Here is a 16,933-nt window from a genome sequence, read left to right as displayed (position 1 = left end):
AAAAAGTGTCAAATTGTGAGCAGTTAGTCAAGCTTTTGAGCTTTAAGTGAGCTTAATTGCATGCAGCAAATGCAATTAATCTCGCTTAGAGCTTACAGATAGTTTCTAGTTATCATTATTGCAAGCGTTTAATTTTTAAATCTTACTTAAAGCTTGCCTGAGCTTTAGGTGCTTGCTTACACGCTGCTTTGTCAGTTAGAATGATTCGCAGCTCTTAAGCAAGAGGATACAGAATATTTTGAATATTTATTATTGTTAGCTTAACATTAAAATTAAAATTAGTAAAAAATAATATTAAATAATAAGATCCTAGCCTCTTTTCAGCTCAAGCAAAGCTTTAATGCACTTGATCTCTGTGTAAGCTTTCATAAGCTTTTAAAGCTGTTTTATTTAATTTCAAATTAATCTAATTTTAAGGGACTTTTTAAACTGCTTACATTTCCAAATTTGTACAGATGCTTTTAAGAGTTTGAATCAAGCTTAATTGTAGGCGCATAATTCAGTTAATATTACTTAAGCTTGCCTAAGCCTTAAGCTTCATTTTTAGATTAATCACATGATAATAGATACTTTCAGCTCATGTAAACGCTGTATTAAGCTAAAAAAGGATATTTTGCGATTCCTAATGAATGGAGCCAGACTTGTAGCTCTCACAACTTAATCAGCGCCCAAGAAAAGGTCAAGTACGAGTGCTTCGCTAATTTGTTGTCTCCCAGCGCACGTGTGTGTATGTGGGTTGGGTGTGAGCATGTGTGTGGGTGGGTGTGTGCGAGACATTGTCAAGTGTTGTGCCTTTGTCACGTAGCAAAAACTTGACTCCAACTTGCAGCACTCGTACGGTTTGGCGGCTAATGAGACCAACAGCCGGCGGCCAAAAGCCCAGACCGACCCCAACCTCAGCTCAGCAGTCGCAGCTCCAGTTTGGGTTTTTGTCGGCAGCTGCACGAGCGAATGGTAAATGTGCGGCATGGGGCATGGGGCATGGGGCATGCGGCAAGCGGCATATACTATAGGGCGAATGCGGCAATTTCAGCCTGAAATCGATATGGCATCAAAGCGAAGGCACATTTATGCCATTATATGCAGCTTGGCTCTTGTCTGAGCCTGTGCTTGGGCCTGAGACTTTTGGCGTAGGAGATGCCCCCAGCTACAGAGTCTGATATATTTTTATTATGCTAAAATAATCGGCATAGACAACGGTCGGGGGCATTTCGCGTTTTCGGTTAGCGTAGCAACCAAAAATTATCTCAAAGATGCATCTGAATATTGCAAACAAAAGATAAAAGCCAAATGCAACGACAACACCGCACCAGTTGCCGCCAACCCCCTGCAGCCCCTGCGGCACCTCTCGGCTCTATGGCAGCTGTTGCTGCTGTTGTTGTTGTCGTTATTGTTGTTGTTGTTGGTAGTTGGTTGGTACATGGAACGGCTGCTGCTCCGTTTGCCTTTCGCTTGCAGCCACGCAAAAGGTGATTTATTTGAACATGGTTATCAACTTAGTAGAATAACAGGAGCAGAAAGCGCCGCACCGCAGCAGCAGCAACAACAGCAACAACAACGGGAACTACAACAGCGGCAGCAACAATATTCTGTGGGGCAGCCCCCCAAAAACAATGAAGAACAAACAATGCAACGCGCTCGCAACTTGAACTTGTGGCTAGAAAGTGCAGAGCCGTAAGATACGATTGCATTTACATGCATCCGTATCGCTATCAGAGCGCCTGCATCGGGGCGTGTGTGTGTCCATAGCCCCCTCCCCCTCCCCCTCCTCCCTTCCCTTTACCCCTCTACACCCTCTAGAAGCTCAACATCAGTCGCTGTGCGCGCCCAAGACACACACCCACAGCTGCATGTGGCACGAACCCGCGTCGACCGCGATTGAGTCGGAGTCGTTGTCTGGGCTTTGGGCTCGGGTTCGGACTTGGACTATGCAACTGGCAACTGGCAACTGGCAACCGGCATACAATTTGGCCGGCAGCGAAATTTATTTGAAATCAATGCTTCTTGTTGCATTCTTTAGTTGCTCTGTGCCACAAAAGTTTTCTTTTTATTTTGACTGTTGTTGCACCAGCAGCAGCAGCAGCCGCAGCGGCAGCCGTTACAGCAAACAGTGCCAACTGCTGCCGCGCTACATATGAAATCATGCGGCATATTGAATCATCTAATAAAAATCAGAAAAATGTGGGGGAAAGTTACTTGAATAAATTCTAAAGGTAATCAAAGGTGTGTTCGAAGGGCGGGCATATCAAATCCTGCCCATAGATAGACTTCCATCGCAGGTTCTTGTCTTGTCCAAATTGTCTGTAAATATATTTTGTGTCTAGCATAGCACCTGCTTAGTCACAACATTCTATATAAAATTTGAACAGAAAAAAATATATATAAAATCTAATTTGCAGTACAGTTAAATAATAACCTACTACAACTATCAAAATAAAATATATCAAAACGGATTATATTTAGATATATCAATCTTATAGATCTTCTCTCAAAAATCTCATACCTTTTTCTTCTGAATTTCTCAAACTTAGCTCTTATTTTGTTATTGGACAAATAAAGATATATTTAAAATAATGCTTTAGATTTTTTCATTCGACCCGACTCTTTAAAGCAACATTTGTGTGACTCTCAAATAATCACCAAAGCCAACAAATTTGGGCAGTTGGGAGAACTGTGACCAATTGCAGTGCAGGCAGTTCAGAGAAAGACAATAATTGAATAGTGTATACATATATATATGTATATAGTATATAGTATGTGCAATACTATATGTTTGGATCTAGTCGTATGTGTGCGATTGTATTATTATTTATTATGCATTTCCTTACGATGATTTTAACGGCAGCTGATTTAATGTGCATGTTTTATTTTCTTCTCGATTTTTTTTCTCGCCGCAACGGTCACGAGTTTTGGGGGCAGTGTTAACACCGGCCCGGATTTTGGCCAAGGCATAATGCCCGAATAGCAATACGAGTAATATTTGACCATTAAAATGCAGTTGTTGCCACAATCGATGGGAAATGATAATGAAGGCAAACGGTAAATGGGAGAGATAGATGCAACTGCAACAAGTTGCCCGTTGCCAGTTGCCAGTTGCCCGTTGCCCGTTGCCCGTTGCCAGTTACCAGTTGCCAGTTGGTTGAGTGAAATCGATACATATTAGAACTGGAGGCAGTTGGTAGCTTGGATAGTTCTCTGATAGACTTCGACTCAAACTCAGACACAGACCTCTGGCCAGTGGCTCTGACTTTGACTTTGACTTTGAGCTGGAGAAGCAAACAAAAAGCCTGGACACAGTCGCACGTCAAATGCATTTCGTTTGGGTTTTGTTGAATGCCAGACCGAAGGCTTTGGCTGGCTAGCTACGCTTTTGATTTTGATTCTCATTTTGTTTGCCTGCCTGTCGAAATCTAAAGTCCAGCGACCACCTTGGAGCTGCACAAGAGTCCCAGCTGAAGCTGGAGAGTTGCAGTTGGAGTTGGAGTTCGAGTTGCTGCCAGGCAAATACGAAAAGCCGAATACAAAGTTTGCTTAAAATTGTAATTTCGAAAACAAAGTTTACGCTTTCCCAAAAATAAAACAAAAATTGTTTAAGCCAATAGACAGCCCCTTCTCCGTTCCTCCACAGAGCCTAAGTCCGCTGGCTGCAGTCGCCTGTAAAAGTGTGAAATACCATGGCCATGGTATTTACCTTTGCATTTAGAGGCCTCTTAACTCTCTCAACTCCTAACTCTTTGCTTATATTTTGGCCATTACTAAGCAGTCTGCGTCGGCGTCGGCGTCAGCGTCGGCGTCGGCATCGGCGTTGGCGGCGACAGCGCTTTGATTAATGCCAAACTGCGCACAATTCACAAGATCTGCACAGGTTTTCGGTGCGCGATTCACACATTATTCATGTGCATTGTTCCGCGCATCGCAAAATAAACAAAATCTAGACTCAAGAATCTGCAACCATTCTTTTGGTTAACAGCGCTACCAATCCGCATACTCTGGCCCCCCTCGACCCTCGACTCTGCTACCCTGCTCCTATCTTCTGCTCAATTCTCGGCTCTGTGCAAATTCAATGGCTCTTTGCATACATTTGCGTTTAGCCAGCCATGCGTAGCCAGAAAGGCCACAATACAGCTAAGTACATTTAACCGAAACGAGATCGAACAATCGAAATTGGCTTGAGACCGACCTATAAGTACTCTTTTTGATATTCGTTCATATTCTAACCTTATTAGAATTGTACTGGGAGGGTCAATTTTTATGTTATATCATTAAATAATAAAACTCTCAGGACCCTAATATATTTCATATTCTCATATTCATATTCAATAATGCACTAATGAAACTGTTTTAAATAATCTCTGATAGCATTATTTTTAACATTTTTCATTCCTGAACTTCAGAACTGTTTATCTCCAAAGTAGAACCGGTGAAACCTAATCTAACCTATAATCAGATCGGCTCTATTCAAATATATATATTTCAGTTCACAAAGCTGACAGCTTAGTCAATATACTTTTCGCTACGCTGTAACTCTATCGAAAGGCAGCTCTAGCAAAAGGCAAAAGAATTGCAAGTCTCGCGCAAGTTGCAAGTCGCCAGCGGCGGCGCAACAACAACAACAACAACGGAGACGGCAAGCAACAATGGCCATTGAGTTGCTGCTGCTGCATGTTGTTGTTGTTATTGTTGCTGCTGTTGCAGCCTGCCCAAAAACAAAGGCCAAATAACAACAAAGCGCAGCAAAAAAAAAAACGACGAGAAATATGTATATCAGATTTAAAATAAATGTAACTGCGCGGCTCATTATGCTGCGCTTACACACGGAGTGGCAGGCAGCAGGAACCTGCCCCCTGGCCACAGCTGGCTGCCCCAACGGGCCGACCAAATGGGGCTGGCTGCTGCCGCGGCTGCTGCTGCGCATGCTCAACAGTTGGTGCACTTAATGGCCTGGGCAATCAGTGGCTGCCGCCTCCCCCGTAAGCCTGCCGCACGGCCCGAGCCTGTGACTCTGTGCAGAATATGCTGCTGCCAGCAACATGCTGGCTAGTTAGGCTGGCAAGGTAAACCTGCAGCCTAGCCGCATCGTGTGGCATGGCCAACGCATTTCGTATTCGCATTTAAATAAACATTTTTCAGTTTGGCCACAAAGGAACGCGCATTGTTTGGCTAAACGTTGGCGCGACTCAACTGGCTAGATCTGCGGCGCAAGTGGCATGCCACACAGCTCCAACTTTCACTCCACATAGAACAAAGCAACAAATGTCTTGCCTCTAACTGGCACGTGCAGCTACTCTACTGCCCGCCTTTCCCCGCCATATTTGCATGCACATTTCATATTTTCCATGGGGCTTTGGCATTCGCCAAGACGGCAAACAACTCAATCGATTAACATGCATTTGCAGTTTGTTATCGGACTGCTCGTATCTATGCAACGTGTGCGCCGCACACCACATGCCACAAATTTGTTGCAACGATTAGAGCCGGCTGCAAGAAAAAAGAAAAAGAAAAGAAATTGCAATGCCATTCGCTTATTAATTACCCACGATAGCAGCCACTGAGTGACGCATTTGTTAATGTTGCCCCGCGTGCCCCACGCTTACCTAACGAAAAAAAAAAGAGAGAAAAATGAAATAAGTTGCTGCCTGCAACTTTTGGTGGCAACTTCAAGGGCAGCTCGGCAACATTCCTCACTGTCTGTTGCCAATTATGATTGAATTTTTAAAATTATTATCCCTAGCTGGAGACGAGTTTTTGCCCAGCTGCTGTCCGGCGGCATATTTTGTCACTTTGAATTAAATACTTTTAAAATGTCGCAAATTCTTTTTGTAATAAAAATTCTAAAGGGCAACGAGCAAAGGCGGGACAAACCAAACAGTTTTGTTAAAGGGAAGCTTATAAAAATTCATAATTGGGCTTGGGAACATTTATGTTTCAATTAAAAATTTTAATTTGACATTCAACTTGACTCACGTGTGAAATGCTTAACAGTGTTGTTAATTTAAGGGGCACCACGACAAAAGAGTGTTGTTAAAGTCCACACAAATATAACAGTATAACAACTATGCTCTCCTTACCTGCTACAAATTTATTCTTAAAAATGATGAATTAGTGTTGACAAACGCTGCTCGATGTGTGTAATATCTAGCTCATATCTAAAAACCATATTCATACATTAATAATGATAGTGTGCACTAGTGCACTAAGCCTACCGTCCAGCTGGCCTTGCGCGCATTCGCAGCTGCCGCTAATTATTTTAAACATTTCATATAAATTTTATCTGTTGAGCGAACAAGCATAAGCTATGTACATATATATATATATATTTTTTATATGCATATACATATATTACGATAGGAGCACGGCCCAGCTTTGATTCAACAGCGTTTAGCGCTACTTATCAAATTCAACTCAGTGTTTATGGGTCTTAAGTCAGAGGCGTATGTGTTCGACGCTTTGAAATTATAAATATGGGAAAGTATTTTGCTGTGTTTGTTGTTCAGTTAATAATTTTGGCACGAGCAAGCTTACAATCCGAAGAGATAAGTGAAAAGACAATTGAGGAACTTCAAAGTTATTTGGATGATTATGATAAATTGATCGGAGAAAATGAAGATAAGCTTAAAAAGCTGGAATGGGAATGGGAGCTGGAGATAAAGAACTTTGATTTTAATGAAGAAAAAACCAACGTTAACAACCAATTTACGGACTTGCAAAACCAATTGACCGAATGTCAGAACAACCAAACAAAGAAACAGTCAATAATAAGGAATTTCCTTATCAAATTCATGAAACTAATTGACGATAAGGCAAAAGAAATACAAAACTTGCAATCTAATATTACGGATGCTGACCTAAAGCTAAGAGAATGTTCTGATATTTCTAAAATAAGTTTTGAAATCTTCAACTTGAAATCTGCTCAAACGCAGATGGAAGAACAGATAACTAAATTGAACATTAAAGTTCATTCAAATGAAAATCAACACAGAGATTTCCAGGATCGATCTTCCGAAATTGAGCCATTAACGCAAAAAATATCAAAAATGGAATCGCAATTAAAACAAACAGAAAATACCATCCAGTCGCTGATTGTGAAAACTCAGAGCAATTTACCGGAAAGCTGCGCTTGGAGAGATGGAATTCAATTTATACAAGTGGCTGGTGCCAATCCTTTCGAAGTACTTTGTAATAACGTTGTGTTCGGCGTCGGCTGGTTGATAATTCAGCAGCGAATTGATGGCAAAGTTGCCTTCAATCGCAACTGGGCTGATTACAAAAAAGGATTTGGAGATTTTCATAGCGACTTTTTCCTTGGATTGGAAAAACTACATCGAATCACAAATGCACAACCGCACGAATTGTTTATTCGGTTAACTGATCCTAATAATGTACAATTTTTTGCTCACTATGATCATTTTAAGATCGGTAACGAGGCGAACGGATACTCTTTGGAGGTACTCGAAAATTACACAGGCAATGCAGGCGATGCCATGACTGAAAATAAGTTTCAAACATTTAAAACTGATGATCATGGTAATTCCTATCAAAATTATTGCCCAAACGGATACTCTGGTGGCTGGTGGTTTCCTTCTTATTCTTGTGGAAGAAGGTAAATAAATTTGTAATTTGTAACGGATATCAAATGATTTCAACGCTCATCTTGAATTCATTATAGTAATCTAAATGGACAGTACGACAATAAAGCGTTTTATAATATGTTCTGGGATCGTAATGTACGCCCCAGGCTTCTTCAAACTGTCTACATGGCGATACGGCCCAGGCCAGCAAGGCCGTAAAAACATTTTGATATGCTTGCTAACTAATTAATTACATAATATGAATAAATATACAATTTCTGCAGCTCAGTATTTTGGAAGTTGCATTGGAATGATACTCATACTGCAATCAATATTGAATTAATTAAATAATCTTGGTAGTCAAAATTTATATATGTATATATATTTAATTTTATTGGAGATGCTTATCGCGGACACAACTTTGGTATACCCTTTCTAGCCATTGTTAATGGGTATAAAAATCGCAATGCGCTTGTTTAGCAATTTCTTAAAACTCATTGAGTTTTGGTTCTTGGAATTCCAGAATTCCCAAACATAGAATTGCTTTTGTCGAATATTTTTGATTTCAGCAAAAAAAGAGATTTTTGATTTCAGCAAAAAAAGAGAAGCTATTCTAAGACACATTGAATGCAAATTCAATGAATTCCTTGCCGCGCCTTGACTCGACTTGAATTCTTGCTGTAAATACTGCCAGAAGGATCAACCATAGCTGGGCGTGCTACGTGGGCAGGTTGCAGCGTAGCCTGTGGCAATTGTGGACTTGTGCAACTGCAACCGTTGCACATTTTTCTTGCTGCATATTTATGTTATTTTAATATGTTTTTTCTTTATTATCTTTTCTTTTTTTGCATTTGCATAAAAACTCGTTGGCCCCGTTGGCCGTTCGAGTTAGTTTGTTGTTGCAACCAAACCCCCTTTTTGAGGCATCTCTCTCTCTCTTTTTCTCTCTGTTGGTCTTTCTCGAGAGTTCAGTTATTTTGCACGTGGGACGCACTTAAAGAATTTAAAGCATTTCGTTTTTGATTCAGCTATTTGGCTGAATGAAGCAATCACCACGTGTGGCAGCTATAAATAAATAGCCGAGTCTTTGGCATTTCTGCCAATAAATTGCACCAAATGAGCATTTAGCATTTTTAACGCCTCTTAGCTTAAGCCCCTCAGCGATAAGGCGACACGCAACGGGCCCAAAACGAGACCTCAAACCAAACGTCGGACTCAACGCTCGGTTCGAATTTCAGTCAGAGTCAGAGGCATGTGTTGCATGTGCGGCACGTGAGCTGTGAAACTTTTGACACGCCACATATTGCTGGCGCTGATCCCCCCACCTCGCCCCCGTCTAGCCTTTGGCTAGCTTCGGTCAACGCAGTCATCCAGCTGTGCAACCCAGTCTGAGGGCAGGGCTTAAAGGATATGCTGCTAGGCAGGAGCAGCAGCAGCAGCAGCTCCTATCATCATTATCACGCACGCACATGGCAGTTGCCACTTCCCACTAGATACTCTGTATCTGCGTCAGTCGTTGCCCCTTCCTCAGTCGCTGTCTCTGTCCTCTGTGTGTCATTAGGCGCTTTGCTCTCGACTGCGCTGTTTGTCACCTCGTTCAAGTGTCCAGCCTTTGCCTCTAATGAAGTCAACTGCTCGTGTGTGTGTGTGTGTGCTGCCCTACCTGAGAAGTCATTACACTGCACTACACTGGCCTCCACTCCAGTTCGGCCCACGGTCATGTGCAATGTCCCACTCTCAAGCCCTGTTCAGCTGCAAATGAAGTTCGTTTGACGACGAACTGTCTGAAAAACGAAGTCTAACCGCGCCTTCGGCTTGTGGAACTTGTTTCATTTGCAGCTGTGTTTCATTGCCATTCGTTTCGCCTAGCACGTGTGTTGCCAGTCGCTGCTTCGCTTCATGCTTAGCAACATTTCAGACTTGCAACAGGTTTGCGCTTCACAGCAACATCAACAACAGCTGACTGCAGAGCCTAGTGCAAAGGCCAAAGGGTTCATATGCAGCATTAAATAACAGAAACAAAAACTGTTAAATGTTTTATAATATAAATGAATATGGACATATATTATTGGCTATACTTCTATGCAAAAGGACATTTAGAACCTCGTTTTTCTAGATAGAAAAAACGAAAAGGCATGTGGAGAAAATAATAAGTGAAAATGAGACTTTCGGAAACCAGGTAAGACAATTCAAGCTGTGTTAGCTTGCAGAAAACAATATCTATATTATAAATTACTTGGATATATAGTATAGGCTAATTCTTATACATATAATGACACTCAAACACAGAGTCTAGGATGAGAAAAACAATATTAAAATGTAATCGAAGTCAGCTTTAGACTACTTAAGAATAAATTAAGACCCCTAAGCTTACAAAAGCGCCATAAGCAGAGGATAATTGATACAAGGAAAATAATATTGAAATCAGCAAAAAAATATGTTCACATAAAGACGACCACAAGCTAGTTGTTTGGCTTTGACATGCATTAACTCCCAGCAGAAACCGAAATCAATTTCAAAGAAATTTAAATTACATAAATTGTTCTGCATTCTCAAGATATGTATTTTGAGCTTATTATCAGGATATCTAAAGCTGAAGAAGCTTCTAAATGAAGAAATAAATGTGAAAGAAATACCCTATGTAGTATCATGGACTATTTGCAACTATTGCTTTAAAAATGTAAATGAGAATGATGAACAATGTTTTTCGCCTATTTTTATTAATGAACTCTTTAATTTATGCATAACAAGCGGCAATTTGATGTTGAAAACACAAAGTGCTAACTGTTCCGACTCTCGAACCACACGCACTGTTTATACAATTTCTGCCGCTTCTTTCTTCAACCAAACGAGAACATTAAGACGGGTCAAAAATCTTAAGTCGGTCTAACAAGTTGTAAGAAGTTTAAATACCAATCGGTTGACTACTTTACAGGCTTCTAACCTCGGATGTGCTTTTGTTAACTTCATGCACAAGTTCTCTTCTCCATTTTTTTTTCTTATTTTTTGATTACTTCATTAAGAGGACAACGGCAAATGCTGATAATAATAATAATTATGGCTCTCCATAACTTGAATTTTTTATGCCATCTCATTCAAATGCCACCCACGGCAGATCTATGAGTACATACATACTCTTATTGTTTGTTATATTGCCAAAGCCAAACAACTCACGATATTCTAATTAAAACACATACGCAGACCGTGGCAACAACAACAAGAACAACAACATTGTCATCATCATCATCATCGTCGTCGGCATTGTCATCATCGGCTTTGGCCTGGGCTCCCTTTTTGCGGTGTGTGAACTTCAATTCGATGAATTTACATCGAAACGTGATGCAGCACTTTTTGGCCAGAGTGTGGCAAGTCATGTGGACAAAGCTAATGTCTATGGATTTAGATGTGGATGTGGATTTGAATGTGAGCGTGTAGATGTATGTGTTGGTATATCTCTATAGTCAGTCAATGGATCGGATTGCGGCTACGAGCTCGTGTGCCATGTCTCGATGACATATTCCATTAAAGACAAGCAGGCATGTCCCAGAAAATTCTGCTGCGCCAAGAGGTTACCCTGTAAGCAACGAAGATAAACTGAAAACCTTAGAATATAAAGTTAAAGCATATGAATACTTAGAGTATGCTTGCCAGACAGATGCCAGATGCCATAACTAAATAAATCTTCTGCAAATTTAACAGAAAGTTTTATTATATGTATGCGTATCTAGGCGAGCGTGCTTGAAAGAGAGATGCCCGAAATAACAGCTTATTTTTGTTTTAAAGGTTTCAGCTTAGAAAGATGAAATACGTTAAATAGCTTAACCTAATATCAAGACCAAGTGTCTAAAGAATCTTGATCTTGATCAAAAAATAGTAAACTTTGCTCCAATATACCCCGCTCAACCAATTTCTATGACACAGGGTATGGGAAAAGGCACCGTGTGGCCCACATCTGGGCGCATGCATTGCATGCACACCTCATTTCTAGGCTACCTGACGAGACAGCTCATTGGAAATATATATGGGTTTGGCAGGCCCGAAATAAGAGCGGGTCGCTCGGTTGCGCATGCTCAGAGAAAGAGTCTGACAAAGTGACAGACCCATAACATACCACACACACGTGTGCTGTTCTCTGTACGTATATGTGTGTGTGTGCGCGCGGATGGAAACAAACCCAAAAATTCGTCTAATAAATTGACATTTATAAATAGTTCAGAGCTATAGAGAAAGAATTCAGTTCATGCACGCCGAGTGCGTGCTCGGGGCACATGTGTCCGCATATTGCAAGGGTCTGTCTGGGCATGTTACCTATGTATGTGCAGTTGCTTCTATAGGCCTAGAGCCCAAAACTATGCGCATATGCTCCAATAACCACCGTATAACTCAAGGGCAATGAGCTGCATAATTGCGCTGAGTAATTCTCACTTAAGTTTCGGGCGATTTCTAATTTAATTGCTTAGGGTAAAATATGTTCGAAATTTCGAAAAGGAATTCGTTGGATTTCGAGTAGAAATAAATCCATAAAACGCGCTAAAGAAAGTGAGACTAATGAGTGTACTTATTGCTTACTTAAAGGTTAGACATATTTATAAATTCGATTAGGATTTTTTCAGAGCGCTGAGCTGCTTTCTTTTTATAAGAAGAGAATTAATTTGTTTTAGAATTTTTTCTTAACACTAGGCAGATTGAAGTTAAGGGAGAGTGAGAAAGGTAAACAAATACAATTATTAAAATATATTATTTATTTTCGATTCAATAGATATATAACATAACAAATATATATATACATACGCACATATAAATTAGACATTGGATAAAACAGAAGAAATGACAAAATATTTGTGAATTGTATTATTTTAATTATGAATTAAACTTTTTATTTAGAAATAATTGCTGTTGCATTTATTTAAATTTGTGCTAAATTAAGAAAGTGAAAACAATGTTCCTGTTATATATTTTTGCTCAAATAAATTTCGGATGCATTATTATTATAAATTTATAATTCTACTTACTATTATTATTATTATTATTATTATTATTATTATTATTATTATTATTATTATTATTATTATTATTATTATTATTATTATTATTATTATTATTATTATTATTATTATTATTATTATTATTATTATTATTATTATTATTATTATTAGTATTAGTATTAGTATTAGTATTATTATTATTTTTATTATTAATTTATTCAAGATTATTATGAATATTATTAAATTAATTATTACTATACATTATCTCATTCATTATGCATTATCATTATCATTATTATTTCCCTATATCTTCTCATGCAACAATTTCATTACTTATATCGGGTACCCCCAATTAGATTAAAAAGATCTCGTTTCAATAACAAGTCTACATTATAACTTGTCCAGGCCCGTCAATTAGTGTAGTCATTTTGAAGGTCTCCACCGCATGTGACAGTCTGACATTTGATAGCGATAAGGTGCAGAACTTTCACGGCTATTTTGAAATGGAAATGTAAATGGAATTGGGAATGAGGCCACATATTGCAGAGTACTAAGGGCCACGGCAGTGCAGGCACATATTTTATTTCAATTTATTTGAATGTCAGCGGGCATAAATTACGTTGGCATAAATAAATGGCATGATATCAAGACAAAACAATCTATATAGAGCGTAAAAAGCTGTACTACAACAAAAGACGGCACGGCAAAACGGAAAAAGGAAGTTAACAAAATAAGCCAGATAGACCGATTGAGCGATTGAGATACCGACACAGAGACACAGAAACAGACACCACAACACAACAGCCACTGACAAAACCTAAGCCCAATAAAAGAAAAGATAAATGTCAGAAGAAAAAAAAAAAACACAGGTAAAAATCAACGGCTAACAAAACTGCGACGAAACTCAATACTCAAACGCAGCCAGAGAGATGAAGAAATATATTTATATGTACGCCGGCTACCGGGGACCCGCGGCGGTATAGTAATAATTTTTGTTCTTGGGTCTTTTCTTTTTTGGCAAAGTGCGCCGGCGATGAGTGCCATGGATCGCATCGTATCGGATCGCATTTCACCTTCTTCTCTTTCAGGTGTCACCGATAGGCATCGCTTAATGCACAGGCCAAGAGACCTGGCTCAGGGCCAGGTCAATGTGAGAATACGGAGGCAACATATTTTACAGCTCCACGCACACACACACACTCACACGCGCGTACGCTTCCCTGTCAACCTCTGGCGTCCTGCGTCCTGCGTCCGGTCAGCTCTTAGTTGTTTTTCGGCATCTTCCAGAAAATAAAAACAAAAAAAAAAATGCAGCAGTGTGGTCCGAAAATTCTCATTAAGCGAAATATTCACATAATCCCGCATTTATTTGATATGCGCTGCATGATAAAGACCAAAGGACCTAAAGGAAAAACAGCATGTGTGTATGTGTGTGTGCGTGTGTGTTTGTGTATAGGTAAGCTGTCTCATTACAGGTACCAAGATGTTAGGCTCTAGATTTGGCAAACAGGGCAGAGCAGCAAGATATTTGAGAGGAGATTGAACTCATTTTGAAAAGTTCTCTTTTAACTTGGCTCAAAAAAGGTTAATTAGCACTTGAATATTGACATATTGATGTCAGGTATTTTGCAAAATTATAATTGGGAGCCTTTTGACCAAATGCACACAACAATTTTATATCAGACAATATACGACTTGTTAAAATTTCTTTCTTTGTGTAATATTTCCTTATATATTTCCCATGTAAAGAGTTGCCGCTTCAACTCTTCAAATATCTGTCAAATTAGCCAAATCATAGCAAAAATCCAGTCGAGGTGCATGCAACAAACTCCCTTAGGCGAAACTTCAAAGTGTGCAACATGCCAAAGCCGCAGTCAAACGTGCTGCGGTTTCTATTTTCCACAATTTTTCGTCAAGTTGAGCTGAGAAACGAAGTGTAGCGTGAGTGACACCTTTAAGGTACACATGCACAGTTATTATTTGTCTGGTAAAGGTTAAAAAGCGCTGCGCCTGAACGTTTGCGAAAAACAAACGAAGCTCTTCCGAGATCCCTATTGCGGAATACCAATTAAAAGTTTTGTTCCAGCTATACTTTATTACTATACTATTCTCACATGGGGATAATGTCTTCAAGGGTATTAAATCTTCGGTGTGTCGAAGATATCCTTACCCTCTAGTTTTATATTTTTGTTAAAATAACAAGGTTTCTTATATGTGGATGAATTTATATAGGAATTATACATATATGCTCTGCTCCGAATCTGAAAAAGTCTCTGTTCGACTCTACAAATATTTAGAATATCCAACAAGTGTAAGAATTCGAGTCATAGAATTCTCATACTGCGGATCCTTAAATTTTGCTGGTACCTCTTTGCTAAAGTCCCTGCTCGGGCGCCTGCTAAATTGCGGGGCTTATCTATATACTTTTAATACTTCGACTCTTTTTTTTTTTTTATGGTTTAAGTTACTTTTATTTTTGCTAATTTTCTGTTACTTTTCACTTTTAGCAACTTTTATCAGCGTGAGTTTTGGGTAATGAAAGCTTAAGTTAAATATTTACAATGTGTATATATATGTACATGTTAATTTTGCTTCATTATAGTCGGCGTTTGGCCAGGTCTATAGGATAACACTTTTTAAGCCTCCTTCTTCGCCTCCTTAGCAGGTTTCTTGCCAAGACGTTAGGGTGGTTGCGGAGCTTACATAAGTGACTTGCTGTTTGTTGATTAATAAGGTCTCCTACCATAGTAACCTTAAGGTCCTTGGCGATGTCGCGTGTGCGAATATACCATTCGGCTCCAGTTATTTTGCGCAGGGTTTTGGCCTGAACGATGCGAATTTTGTTCAGGTGTGTTTTTGCAGCTATACCGTAAACTTGAAGCCCGTAACGCCACACTGGGGCAAGGATTACCTTGTAGATTAGGACCTTGTTTCGGAGCGAGAGTTTGTTTTTGGAGTTGAGGAGCCAGCTCATTCGCCTTATCTTAGATTTGATGTTGCTCGTTACTGCAGAGACGTGCTTACTAAATGTAAGTCGTCTGTCGAGAGTGACACCTAGGTACTTGTGTTGACGATATTGCTCTAGAAGCTCACCATGAAGAAAAAGTCCGGGGCATGAGTCCTTGCGTAGAGTGTGGGTAACCGTGGCGCATTTTCCAGGGTTCACTGCGATGTTCCATCTACAAGCCCAGTTTTCAAATCGCTTGAGGTATTCCTGCAAGAGGTCAGTTGCCACGTACACACATTTGTTTTTTGCAAGGATTGCCGTGTCGTCAGCAAACGTGGCCACCAGAAGGTCCTGCCGATCATTCCGTCTGCTTGCATTTGCTGTGGGCATGTCATGTGTAAACAGGCTATATAGCGTGGGACCCAAGACGCTGCCTTGTGGTACGCCCGCTTTTATGCGTTTGGTTTGAGAGGCTACTCCATCCTGTACCACTCTAAATGTCCTCTCGTTCAAGAAGCTCGCAATGATGTTAAAGAGCTGCGGATTCAATTTGCCCTTAATCTTGGAGAGGAGTCCTGCGTGCCACACCCGGTCAAAAGCTTGTTGGATGTCGAGGTATGCTGCCACCACATACTCCTTCCTGTTAAAGCCGTCCAAAATAAAATTTGTGACCCGATGGAGTTGCTCAGGGGTACCGTGTTTCAGTCTAAACCCAAACTGGAACTTCGGGATTAAGCGTTTTATTTCCGGAGTATCCAGGATCCTTCTAAGGATGCACCTTTCCAGTATCTTGCCAAAGGTAGGCAGGAGGCTGATGGGGCGATAAGAGTCCAGTTGATTAGGGGATTTTCCGCTCTTGTGCAACATAATGATGTGCGCCTTCTTCCAGGCTACTGGAAAATGACCTAGCCGAAGAGTTGCATTAAAAATGGCTACGAGAAAAAGCACCGCCTTGTATGGCAATAGCTTAATTGTCTGGTTGTCCAACCGATCTTCCCCAGGGGCTTTGTTGTTTTTTAGGCTCTTTATCTCCTGCTTTACTTCTTGGAAGGTGATTGGTGATAAAGGGAGTGCCGTTTGTAGCGGCGCCTCCAGGATTTGCGCGACTCGCTGTATCCTTCTATGCGATGCGGTCTCAAACGGGTTGAAACGCTCCTCCAGGTTACAGGCGAAGGCTTCGGCTCTTTCCATTGGCGACCTGGCCCAGGTGCCATCGGGTTGTCGAACGGGAAACTTTGGTGCAGGTTGCCGCTTGTATCGACTGGTAAGTTTCCACAGTGCGAATTTGGAGCTCTCGTCTGCCGTTGCTTCCTCCAGCATGGTGTCTGTGGCTTTTCTTCTCAGTAAGGTCAACTCCTTTCTGACTCTGTTGGCGATACGGCGATAGATCCTATCGATTCTGGGGTCCTGGGTCCGGACGTACTCCCTCCTCA

At 40.4% G+C, this 16,933-nt stretch overlaps 1 protein-coding gene across 1 annotated transcript; it reads left to right on the top strand.

The window, feature by feature from the left end:
* The first annotated feature begins 6,461 nt into the window (after window positions 1-6,461).
* On the top strand, window positions 6,462-7,842 carry LOC115758877 (fibroleukin-like). Its single transcript, XM_030699672.1, has 2 exons — window positions 6,462-7,600; window positions 7,667-7,842. The coding sequence occupies exons 1-2, from the start codon at window positions 6,462-6,464 to the stop codon at window positions 7,785-7,787; spliced, it is 1,260 nt and encodes a 419-aa protein (XP_030555532.1). The 3' UTR covers window positions 7,788-7,842.
* The last annotated feature ends 9,091 nt before the right edge of the window (window positions 7,843-16,933 follow it).

The sequence above is a fragment of the Drosophila novamexicana genome, unplaced genomic scaffold, assembly GCF_003285875.2.
Source record: "Drosophila novamexicana strain 15010-1031.04,08,12 unplaced genomic scaffold, DnovRS2.1 tig00000193-arrow-pilon, whole genome shotgun sequence".
Taxonomy (NCBI): Eukaryota; Metazoa; Arthropoda; class Insecta; order Diptera; family Drosophilidae; genus Drosophila; species Drosophila novamexicana.
This window is presented reverse-complemented; position numbering and strand designations above follow the sequence as displayed.

What these genes read in the sequence shown, in the direction of transcription:
- LOC115758877 (XM_030699672.1), top strand. Translation starts at nt 6,462, where the DNA reads ATGGGAAAGTATTTTGCTGTGTTTGTTGTTCAGTTAATAATTTTGGCA. An exon ending in TCTTATTCTTGTGGAAGAAG is followed by an intron (nt 7,601 to 7,666) that starts GTAAATAAATTT and finishes AATTCATTATAG; the next exon opens with TAATCTAAATGGACAGTACG.